This window comes from Argiope bruennichi, chromosome 10 (genome assembly GCF_947563725.1).
Source record: "Argiope bruennichi chromosome 10, qqArgBrue1.1, whole genome shotgun sequence".
In the NCBI taxonomy this organism is placed as follows: domain Eukaryota; kingdom Metazoa; phylum Arthropoda; class Arachnida; order Araneae; family Araneidae; genus Argiope; species Argiope bruennichi.
This window is the reverse complement of record NC_079160.1, coordinates 9,906,749-9,919,784: the sequence shown is the minus strand read 5'-3', so window position 1 is coordinate 9,919,784 and position 13,036 is coordinate 9,906,749. Positions and strand designations below refer to the sequence as shown.

The 13,036-nt window shown below is 26.5% G+C and overlaps 1 protein-coding gene across 8 annotated transcripts in view; it reads right to left on the bottom strand.

Moving 5' to 3' along the window:
* The window catches only part of LOC129989283 (histone-lysine N-methyltransferase 2C-like), a 91,812-nt gene that overhangs the window by 50,823 nt on the left and 27,953 nt on the right, over nt 1-13,036 (bottom strand). For 7 of the 8 annotated variants that reach the window (XM_056097705.1, XM_056097709.1, XM_056097711.1 and 4 more), the window contains exons 27-36: nt 12,356-12,522; nt 11,387-11,572; nt 6,947-7,013; nt 6,307-6,387; nt 5,598-5,684; nt 5,120-5,219; nt 2,885-3,063; nt 1,820-1,893; nt 1,445-1,498; nt 225-360 (exon numbers count right to left, since the gene is read on the bottom strand). In XM_056097705.1, the coding sequence (XP_055953680.1) occupies nt 225-360; nt 1,445-1,498; nt 1,820-1,893; nt 2,885-3,063; nt 5,120-5,219; nt 5,598-5,684; nt 6,307-6,387; nt 6,947-7,013; nt 11,387-11,572; nt 12,356-12,522 (1,131 nt within the window). The remainder of the gene's footprint in view (nt 1-224; nt 361-1,444; nt 1,499-1,819; nt 1,894-2,884; nt 3,064-5,119; nt 5,220-5,597; nt 5,685-6,306; nt 6,388-6,946; nt 7,014-11,386; nt 11,573-12,355; nt 12,523-13,036) is intronic. The other variant, XM_056097708.1, reaches the window with a different exon arrangement.

Sequence of the window (13,036 nt, the reverse complement as noted above, 5' to 3'; positions counted from 1 at the left end):
TCATTTTAAATATATAACAAGAAGAAATATCCAAACAAATTTTAAAATCCAAATTAAACATTGCAGAACCAAAAACTCCTCAACAAAGCAATACTATTAATAGGTTATTTAAAAAAATGACATTAATGACATTTAATAACATATGTTAATGACATTAATAACATTTTCAGAATAGGAAGAAAAAAAAAAGCAATCTACCACTAAATAATAATGAAACAAATTACCTCGAACGCGCTGTTCGTGTATTAAACGCTGCTGAGCAGCTTGATGTTGCATTCTTATAGCATGGTATTGTTTCCATTGCTTTTCTTGATCTACTTCTTGAGTTTTAGATGTTTCTTTCACACTTCTTTCTGAATCCTGAAGGATAAAAAAGATTAGATACTATAAAAAAATATAAGATACAAATGTCACCTTGACATAAAATATCAAATTTTAAATAAAAATTTTCTTAAAATTCAGGCTAAAATTTCAAATGTGATAAAATGACACTTGTTTCAGTTTAATTGTATTTTACCAAACAAATTTACAACAAAACAACGATTTAATATAATTGTAGACTTTTTGTTCAATTGGATATAACTAAAGTCATATTCAAGAATTAAGTTACAAGTATTTTAATTTCATTTATTAGTGTAATATTAGATTTAGAAATTTCCTGTTTCTTACTTTTTTTTAGATCTTATTTTTATTATTGCAATTCATTTTGACTAGTTGGATAATAATTCAGATGGAATATTCAAATAATAGTATTTTAAAAGAGTTTCCAAACTACAATAAAATAATTATGATATTTCTTTTGTTTACTATACAATATACAAAATAGTAACATAAAAGAGAAAAACAGAAAAGGCAGATTAATTTGGGGAAGAGGTCACATGTACTGAAGAAAGGAAAACAATTTTTCAATGCATTTATTTTTTAACACTTTTACAGACTATAGTTATAATACGAATACACTTACAAACAATAGTTATAATACGAATACACTTACAAACAATAGTTATAATACAAATGCGTTCATTAATTTAAAGAAAACATTATTTTAAAAAATTAATAAAACTGGTGTAATAATCAATAAATGTATATAAATTTATTGCAAAGAAACCACTCAGTTCAATTAAAAAGACTGAAAAAAAAATTCATCAGATGATGCTCAGTGAAAGGAAACACTTACTGAGTTTTCCTTTTAGGTAGCATAGGGGAAAAAGTAATAATATACTAGATCAGAAAATTATTGATAATTTTATATAGTTCACTTATTGGTCCATTAAAAATGTTCTAAGAGTGTAATAAATAATTTCAATTGATCTACAAATAAAAGCTTACAGTACTTTCAGAAATATATATAACACATGTAAATAAATGTGGAGAACATGAACAACAGAATAAAATTCATAGCAAAAAGATACAAATATGAAACAGAAGATAAAGCTTTACTTACAGTGCTACTGGATCTTTGAGATCTAGAAGCTGCTCTATTTTCCCGTGCTCTTTGCTACAGAAAGGAAAAGTATCAAGCAAATATATTATTTGATTATGTTTTTAAATCTTTTGTGAAATAATGGCATGTAAAGCAGCAATTTGCAGTTTAAAATTTCTCTTAAAATAAACTTGAGGGTGAAAAAAAAAAATTCCAATTAAAAATAGCAATTACTCTTTTAAATACTACTTGCAAAATCCAGTAAATATTCAAATAGATAATTCTTTTAAAATTTACAACTCTAAATATTAAATTTAATGTTTAAAATCAACCATATATAACACAATAATAGCAAATTGTGTAAGCAAGAAAAGATACAACATGTGCATTTCTTACCAAATATGGTTGCCTTTTCTCAGTTGGCAAACCACGCCAAATCTTTGCTATCTGTTTTACTCGATCCGTCCAGGCTACAAAGAAAAATTCAAAATTGAATTACATACATGCAAATAATACAAGAAAAAAAATTAAACTATCAAATTGAAATCCTGAATATTATATATATATATATATATATAAAAGACAGTTGTTTCTGTGAGTAATTGGACATATATATTTACAAAGATCATTTTATTTTTATAAAATTACTCAGATGCACAAAAATTGACTTTTTCATCATTTTTCTTTTGTAAGAAAATGAACTCTGCTTAAGAGTTATTTAAAAAAAATTACAATTTCTTTAATTTTAAAGAAATTTCATTAACATCCTACTACAATTATTTCAGTTCAAAGTCTTAAAGTTTAATTTTTTGAAAACAGTTGGTTAATTCTGCAATAAATTACTTCTGTCCTAGTTTCACAATCATAATTCATATTTTATGAATCATTAAAATAACAACTTCACTAAAGTTTAAATATGGAATTAGCAACTGAACAAAATGCACAAAAAAACACAAATATTATATTGCAAAATAAATAACAAGAAATGAAACAAAGCTTTAATATTTTTCAGGGCATGCTTAAAAATATGTGGCAGCTAAATATATATATTGCAATAGCAAATCTATGTATTCACTCAATGATTCATTCATCGTGAAATCCTTTATCATCTGAAACTGGCAAATGCCTCATAAAAGTGAGTAAAATACAATTTTTAGCATCCTAATTTTCAAAAATTATGTGGGTGCAGAGAATAACCAGACCTCTCTTTATCTAGAGATATTCTTTAACCCCCACAAGTTAGAGACAAATATACCCAAATAATTCTGAAATTCATAGAAAGGATAACAAAAAATATAACTGAAATCATCCCAAAGTAACAGAATTTTGAGCATTGTAATATTTTTTTTAAGTAAGAGCCATTTTTACTCTAAAGATATTATATGTAATAATCGTTTCTTTCAAAGAAATGCTAATCCTTTATCAACTAATTATAGTTAAAATAATAAAAAAATGGCATACCTGGAAACTCAATTTTCAAATGTGGCAGATTAATATTTGCATATAAAACAGGTGAAATTGTGGAAAGCAAGCCAAGGCGTTCATCAGATTCCCACTTCATGATATTTTTCTGTAGTTGAGGTGGGTCACAGTCTGAATCAGGCCAGGAACTGTTTGAATCAGCATGCTGAAGATTTTGACTGTAATAAATCAAAAGAAATTTCAATCCATCAATCAAATGGATAATATAATAAAATTCCCTATAATTTCATACAAAAAGAAAAAAAAAACCTAGGAAATTTTTCTATTATTTAAAACACTAAGTACAACATCAAGCTCTAAGAATCCATAATGGAATTTGCAAAATGGCATTTCATATGCAACCAGTGGCGAATTTTCCATTTACACAATGTACAACAAAATATCAACAGTAGAATTTTCATTTACAAAATACAAATTTTAAAAGCAATTCTTAAATTTCCATTTGTCTATCAATGAACATTATGAACAGACTATCTATTTGAAGTGGTGATGATCAAGTTTAATGATTAAGTTTATAAAGCATGTGTTAAGTCAAACGTGATCAAGTTTATAAAACCTTAATGATCAAGTTTATAAAAAAATATTTCGATTAAAATTGTGCAAAAAAATGTATATACAGAGGGGCTACAAAAACTGTGAACAAAATTATCTTGACTAAATGCGCAACACTTCTCTCACTAAACATGCAACATTTCCCTGGCTTATGATTACTAATTATATTAGTGTCCTAGTTTTCTAACTATTTAGAAGCATTGCATTTGCATAATGTATACTATTAAAAACCTTTTTATGAATTATTTCATGTGAAAAAACAATATATTTTACAGAAATTTACTTTTTTAATGGAATGTGTATGCTGAAAAATTATTAAAACAATATATTACATTTCTTATATGTAAAAAAAATACAGGAAATTTAAACAAACTGCTTTGTTTTTAAAACTGCATAAAAATACTAAAACTAATCATTGCAATGTAAGTTATATAATGATAACAGAAAAGGCAATTACGATTTTCACTCAAATTTTTAAAACAATTCAATACTTAATTAGAGCTTTTTGTTAAATGCTAGAACATGTGGCATATATATAAAAATAATATAATTATATGCACCTAATAATAATACATGTTTTAGCAATGATTTAAATAAAAGAAACTCAAAATATTATTTCACTTTTTTTTTAATAAATCAAATCATTGCTTTTTAAAGTAAAACTGCTTTTAAGTGAATTAGAAAGTTTTAAAAGTTTCTTTTACAAAACTTGGGGAGCAATTTTTTCTCCCCAACTCTTAAATTCTCTATTTGAGATGCCTCAAGAATATTTTTAACTTTTTGTTTTTAATTCTTTAAACTGATACTCTGAGTTCCTCTTTCTTTTCAAATTTTCGCTAAATTACTTTCCTTCTTTTAGTTTCTTCTCTTTATATTCATATTTAGCTTGCAAATTCTTTGAATTAAAATCAATTTTTTGAAACTTCAAAATTATTTATACCATTATTTGCTTGAATGCAGTCATAAATCAATCTCCTTACAATGAGTGTTTGTTCTTTCATATACTACCACAACAAATTTTTATTGATCAAAAATTCTCTCTCTACATTACTGTTACCTTGGGAAATTATAATCATTTTTAACAATGACATAGCATTAATACAAAGTCACAAGAGAACCAGTATTATAGCCACCTCAATTCTTTCAAAAATAAAAATCAACGTTTCCGAAAGTTTCATTACAGTTTTTGTTAGCCACATTCATCAGCTTATTGTTCCCCTTATTGTAATGAAATTCCAAAAAGTCACCATACCTTAGAAAGAAAGCATTGCTGGGTTGCTGTTTTTATGATTGTTTTGGCAGCATTAGGCTTTGTGTGCACAGATATGATGGTGCAAAATGCTCCTGACAATTTCCCCTGATTTTTAAATATTTTTTATGAATTTCCCAATTTTTCTATATCAATAAATTTCTTGACTTTTCTCTGATATCCCTAATTTCCCAGTTGTGTCACCAACCTGATATACTTCTTTATCCTAAAACATCTATAGAACACTTAATAACCCCATAAGCAAATAAAAATGTATTGAAATTACCAACATGTTAAGAGTTTTAAAAATCATAAATGAAATTAAAATCCTTCAGTTATACAAATAACTACATAGCAAATTTATTACATAGTAAAATCATTATTGTCAACAAAAAATTAAATGAAATTCTTACAGCAAATTTGGATGAATTGAAGATGGGTTTAATCCTGATGATGCACCTTGTTGCAAAACATAAGCTGTTGTTTTTAGCATTCCAGGTCCAGAGGCACCACCTAAAATACCAAAATATTTCAATTGGAAGCAAAAGTACAAAGTCTAAGCAAAAGTACAAAGCATAAAAATATTATCAGTAAAATATAACTGGCATTATAAAAAAATAAATAATACAAATGTAACCCTAAAGTTATAAAGAATAAACAATTTTCACTCAATAATTTAATTAGTGAAGAATGAAAATTGCATTACTTAAATAAACTTACTAGAAAAAAGTAAATCAAAATATAAATTTAGATTCCAAGAGCAAGAAAACCATTAAATAGAATTTGAAGGAGTGAAATGCTTCACACTAATAAACAACCATGAAAAAACAGCATGAAATGTTGTTAGTGTGCTGCAATTTTGCAAATTCAAAGCAATTTCAGTTTACTTACGAAACTGAACAGGATTAGCCAATCTCTGATCTCGTAAAACACCTTGAAATACATCTTCCACTTCTTTGCTATCAATCTGGGGAAGACCTATTGCAGAATGCCAGAAAATATTTTACATGCAATATAGAACTGCCAATTATTTTACCAAAACTATTCAAATATTTTAACGACAGAAGCAAATAATTAATTCTAAATATAAATGTAAAATAAAGGATTCAGCCAGTTGTTTTATAGTTAAAAAGAATTATTTTAATTTAGATATTTAGTGAAGCTTCAACTCAATGGAAAGGTGTGGAAGTCAACTCAATGGAAATGAGAACAGAAAAGAGCTATATTAAAGATGTTTATGCACAGAAAAACACTTGAAGCAACAAACTCTGATCAATGACTAATAATTTTTAAAAAGAAATTAAATAAACAGAAAAAAATTCTACCATAATTCAGGTGCAAATTATGTCTTTAGTAAAAAAATTTATCAGAATTTTATTAAATAAATATATGAAATTTAATACAAGTTTTTAAAATGCATGAAAATAAAAATAATAATAGAAAAAGATTTTAATAATTTTGCATTTAACCCAAGTTTAGCAAGAATATTCCACAACAATATTTTTATACTAAAACAAAAGAAACAAAAATAGCTTAAACCCAATCTAACATAGAAAAACGAAGGAAAATAAAAGATAGAGAAGACAAGTTTTTTCCTTACCAGAGAGATCATTTAAAGCAGATGCTGAAGATAAATGCTCCTCCTTAATACTTTCAATTTCAGATTTAATAATTCTTTTATCTATAATGAAAGGAAACTGAATGATATATCAATCAAAATACACAGTCTGCTATATAAAAAGTAAAAATGAAATATTATCGGGAAAGAAATATTCTACCAGCCATTGTAATAACTCAAAAGAGCTCATAATGAAATTGAAAATGCAAGCTTTTCCAACTGATGCAATATTTTAAGCATCTGTTTAAAACAGCATTTTTTATGAAACTTGTACTTTTAGTTAAACTAACTTTCTGCAGAGCAATGAATCTGAATTTTCATCAAATAGTGAACATTTTCTAAAATGTTAATAATAAAATGTTTTAAATATTATACATTTAAATAATTTGCTTCCAAAGTTTCTTGAAAATTAATATCAAAAACTATTTATTATTTTGATATTAATTTCAATCATCTTATTATTTAAATAAAACAAATATACTCTATGAAACATTAGAAAAATAACTTGTTTTACTCATTTTGACTAAAATTAAATTTTACAAATTATGCAAAAAAAAAACACACATTTTAATTGTTATACCAAAAAATTCAATTAAAAAATTAAGATAAAGTAAGCACATACATGCTGCATTTGGATCACTCAAAGTTTTAGTGCTTGCTCCTGTAGTTTGTAATAAATCTTTAGCCTCCTGAAAAGAAATAAAGTGAAAAAAAAAAAGAAAGAAAGCACGTCAATTTGCATAAAAAATGGTTTAGTAAAAAAACTAATTATTTCAATTTTTTAAATTTTCTTAAGTCATTCAAAAATTTAACAAGTATAACTGTGATTATTTAAAAAAAAAATCTAAAAATTGACATAAAATACAAATTTAACAGAAGATTTTTTTTAAAAATGCGATAAGCATGAGACAGTATTTCATATAGAAAAATTAAGATACTAGAAATTCTGGCTGTATATCTGCATAGAAAAAAAAAAAAAAAAAAGAAGAGTTGTTTTCCTAAATTATGTTTTATAATTTTATCCTTTCAGATTCTTAGGCTGACTTTGTTTACGAATGTTTTTTTTTTTAATATCACAAAGAAATAAAATGTCTATAACTAATACTATTTTTAAAAAATTAGTTTATATATATATGATTTCCAATATGTTAAAAAAGGGGCATCTAAAATTTTTGATTTGGTTGATTGTGCAGAAGTAAACGAATAGCTAGATTTTTCATTAAAATTATTTTGCCAAAAAAGGCTTATTTTGCTACAAATTGTGCTTCCCCCCACCTCTCTCCCACAATGCTTAGTACATTACCTTTAAGTGATTTTCAAAAGAGACAAATTTTTCCATAAAGTGATAGCAAAGGTGTTAGAAAAAATGTTTGCATATATATATATATATATATATATATATATATATATAGATTGCCAAAGCTAAATAGAGAGAAGATTTGCAGGCCTAAAAAGTTAATGCTTTGCAATGATAGAAAACTAGTTCACCAGCTTAAAAAGAGAAGTAGAAGTGTTGCCAGGATTTGAAATTAAGCAGGACTTACTTATGTGTCAAGACAAATAGTTTATAACTACATAAAAAGATTTTAAAAAATTCATTTTCTACAAGCGGAAGCTTGATCCAAAATTGAATCAAACACATATTGATAACGATTTATCTCAGGATAATGTATTGATAACGATTTATCTCAGGATAATGTGCACATGTCATGTATGACAAAATAGACTTTTATTCTATTTTGAAATGAAGAGAAATTTAACATATAGTTTGGACGTTTATCAATACTATCGGCATTGTCTGAAGGATTTTATTTAATAATGCAAGAGGAAGTTTAGCAATTGAGTATGGAGGGAAAAAAGTCTCAATGGTCGACAGTAGCATACAGAATACATTCTAGTGCTAAATTCTGAGCTCCTTCCTTATGGCTTCAAATTTAGAGAAGAACAGTGACTGTTTCAACAAGACAAAGCCTCCCTTGACACTATCAATGGAATTAAAAAAACTGGTTCATCTATACTTATAATAAAGCTCAATGTGTGTGTGTGTGTGTGTTGGCGCTCTACAGGCCAGACCGTTTGACATACAGCTACCAAATTTGGTACATGTATACCTTGGAGGTTGGGAATGTGCACCTGGGGTTTCTTTTTTCGAATTTTTAATTAGAATTTTAATTATTAATTAAAAACTAACTTTCCCGCCAAAAAAATCTTCCATTTTCCCCACCGCCAACTTTTCCGCCAAGAAAATCTTCCATTATCCCCAACAAGAAAGGCTTCAGTTTTTTTTTCTCTCAACAGTAATGAGGCTAGGGTTAAAAATTTTCGGCGGATTATTTCAATCGGTTCTGTTTATTTTCTTAATGTTTGATGCATTTAAAATTAAACATTGTTAATGAATCAATCTTTCAGATTCATTCTGAAGTACTTTTGAATTAAAATAAAACAGAATAAAGGAAATTAAAAATTTCTAATCCGCATAGCGTTACCCCAACTGGCGTAGAAAAAATCACGTATTTGCGTTACGTAACCGGCGAAGAAAATTCACGCATGCGCATTCTGTTCTGATTGTTGCCATGACAACGTTATCAATGGATGATTTAAATTATTTTTGGGTTAGTTGCATGCTTTTGTAAGTAAATTGTATTTATGTTAGTTATATATTTTTTGTATATGCTTATAGTTTTAAGTACATCGTTTTTTAAGTAGTTTTTTTAAAACCTGTTTTCAACCGTTTATTTTAAACGATTCGTTTTATTTTCTTAGTGTTTGATGCATTTAAATTTAAACATTGTTAATTAATCGATCTGCTCATAATGAATCTAAGAAAATTTTGTTGACCAACTCTTGAGATATTACATAAATTAAAAAAGATATTCTTTAGTGCCCATAAAGTTTAAACGCTGAGTGACTCTATTTTCAGTAATCAGATTATAAAAAAATGCTTTGTTTCAGTAAAAAATATTATTATATTAATTGAAGATAAATTCTTTCCACTTTAATTTAAAGCATAAATTCTACGGGTGCTAACAGAAAATGAGAGAGATACATATTATGTTATGACTGAAGGCCTTTATAATATTATGAATGAATTATATGATAATCAAAATTTGAAGTTTTAAAATATTTTGATGAAGAAGCTATTAAAGTAGAAATTGCATAAAATATTTAATTATTAAAATTTTAACGAACATTAAGATTGGCGAACCGGCTGGTCGCCAAAGGCGGCTAGTACTTATATAAAGCTCAGTGTGTGTGTGTGTGTGTGTGTGTGTGTGTGTGTGTGTGTGTGTGTTGTTGGCACTCTACAGCCCAGATCGTTTCACCTACAGCTACCTAATTTGGTCCATGTATACCTTGGAGATCGGGAATGTGCACCTGGGGTCCCTTTTTTGAATTTTTAATAGAATTTTAATTATTAATTAAAAACTAACTTTCCCGCCAAAAAAATCTTCAATTTCCCCACCGCCAAATGAGTAAGGCTTCAATTTTCCCCACGCTAATGAGGCCAGGCTTAACATTTTCCGGCCTATTATTACAAGCGATTCTATTTATCTTCTTAATGTTTGATGCATTTAAAATTAAATATTGTTAATGAATCGATCTTTCAGATTCATTCGGAAGTACTTTTGAATTAAAATAAAACAGAAGGAAGGAAATTAAAAATTTCTAATCTGCATAGCGTTACCCCAACTGGCGTAGAAAAATTAACGCATTTGCGTTACCGTAAATGGCGTTGAAAATTCACGCATGCGCATTGTGTTTTGATTCTTGACAACTATTATCAACGGATGATTCTTGATTTAAATTATTTTTAAGTTAGTTGCATGCTTTTGTAATTAAATTGTATTTATGTTAGTCATATATTTTTTATATATGCTTATAGTTTTCAGTACATTTTTTAAGTGTTTTTTTTAACCTGTTTTCAACCGATTATTTTAAACGATTCGTTTTATTTTCTTAGTGTTTGATGCATTTAAAATTAATTGTTAATGAATCGATCTGCTCATGATGATTCTGAGAAAATTTTGTTGACGATAATTTCTTGAAATATTACATAAATTAAGAAAGATATTCTTTAGTGCCCATAAAGTTTAAACGCTCAGTGACTATTTACAGTAATCATATTACAAAGAAATACTTTGTTTCAGTAAAAAATATTATTATATTAATTGCAGATTAATATTTTCCACTTTAATTTAAATTATAAATTCTACGGGAGATAACAGAAAATTAGAGAGATACATATTACGTTATGACGGAAGGCCTTTATAATATTATGAGTGAATTATATGACTATCAAAATTTGAAGGTTTAAAATATTTTGATGTAGAAGCTATTAAAGTAGGAATTGCATAAAGTATTTAATTATTAAAATTTTAACGGACATTAAGATTGGTGAACCGGCTAGTCGCAAAAGGCGGCTAGTTGCAAATAAAATAAAGGTGTTACCGAAGTCAGTGAAAAACCTTAATCTTAACATAGTAAGAAACACTTAGGCAAAGTTTGTTTGTCAAGAATATACTGGTGGAAAGCAATTTGAATCCACCAATAAACTTTGAGAAACAATGGAAAATTTAATCTTTGGATCTTAAATCTTTTTCTAATCTTGGACTCATCTTTCACTGCAAAACAGAATATTCAAAGTTGTAAATGTTATTAGGAAGAGTAATCCTTACTAGTACTGTTTGTATTTGATTTACAGCATTATAGCAATTCTTTTTTTTACAGCTTCAAATGATATAAACTCTTTCTACGGTCACTACTTTCATTTTTGAATATCATGGTAATGTCATTGATATTTTCTTGCTAAATGATCTGTAAAATCTCATAAAATCTGATCTCATAAAATAATAATAATAAAATCTCATAATCTGATCTCATAAAATTAATTTCAGTAAAAATAAAAGATTCCTAATTTTTCTTTAAAAAATCTAGTGCCCTACTTTTTATGCAGAGTACCCAGGGGAAAAAAATGCATAATTTTGTTCTCTAGTGGAATATTAAGTTTGATTTACATTTCAGAGCAGTAAAATAATATTTAAATCAACTGATTAATACTTACCAAAGACTTAGAATCAGCAGAAGTTCCAATAGTCTGCATTGATGTTTGATTATTTTTTAACTGTTCTTCTGAAGATTTACCCTGCCCAGAACTATTCTCAAGAATAGAATCCTGAGATTCACGCATTTCTGTTGTCTTTCCCAATTTTTTGCAAGACAATAACAACTCTTTCCCAAAAAAAGCATCCTATAAAAATAGCATATTATAAAATTCTATTAATCACAACACTTAAAATCAATCTAAGAGTAAGATTTGAGATAACAACATAAAAGATTCTTATATTTAAAAAAATAAAGAAAGAACATTTAAAAAAATTTTTGCATGCCCTTGAATATAATAAATTGCCCTTGAAGCTGCTGCTTATATATATATATTATATATATAAGCAACAGCTTTGCATTTAATATAAAAGCTTTTAATCTTCAAGAATTTCACATTCGTTCATTTAGAAATAGAAAACTATATATTATTTCATGAATCTCACTTTAATAAAGAACAAAAAATATTTTTTCCTAAACAGTTCTTTTAAGTTTACAGTAATTTCAAATAGATTATCTACATGATAATCTAGTGAAAAATTAAAAAATGATACAAACTGAAACAAAAATACTAAACATATTTAAAACTTAAATATTAAACATTTGATAAAGTTATGGAACTGAGAACTAAGTCTAATTAAATTATCATAAAACAGCCAATATCTCAGCATTTACAACTTGAGAAAAGCTGACTCAAACTTCATAAAAATACACAATAGATAACTTATAATGTATTTATAATTTTGTGAAAGTGCAGTATCAGAATATTTTTGATGTTTTTTAATAATAATTAATCTAACAATTAATCAAAAATAGTTAACTAGTTATTTATCCAAAATATCCACTGTGAAGCTTATTCCCATTTGTAATTAGATGTACAATTACTTTCTACAATCAGATGCACAAATTACTTGGAAAATTATTTTCTTACACGTAAATAACTTGGAAAACTTTCATCTAAAAAAGTTTTCTTCTTGGGTTTTCTCTTGGGTTTTTTCTTCAACTTGTCAACGCTGCTACAATCATCTGTTGCTAAAATGGGTGTATCACTGGTTAATGGGAATGCAGAATCTGTAGGTTGTGGTATAGGAGCTTCAACTAAAAATAAAATAAGAGATATCGCAAAAATGTTTTACAAAATATAAAAAAAGTTAATAAAAATATAAATATAGGCAGATAAGTTTCCAAATTAAAAAAGCTGTGGAAGGAAAAAAAGAAAAAAAAATGCAAAATATTCGATTTAAATATTTTTTCAAACTTATAAATTGATATACTTGGTTGGGAATGCCATCTTTTATATATAAAAATTGCATGACTAAAATAATAATTACACTAGCAAGAGCTAAAACCTTCCTGAATTTTAGCAGTTGTAAGAAAAATATGAAATACATATGACATAACACATTATAGTTATCATAATTATCATTAGCTACATTATAAACATCATATGAAAGAAAATAAAATATATTTAATACTACATTCTGATGGAATGCCTATATAAAGTAAATAAATTTCTTTAAATGCATGAAATATTTTTAATGTAAAATATTATAATATGCAACATTCCTTCAAATAAAATATATTACAAAATTGTTTTTTCATCTGCAACTTT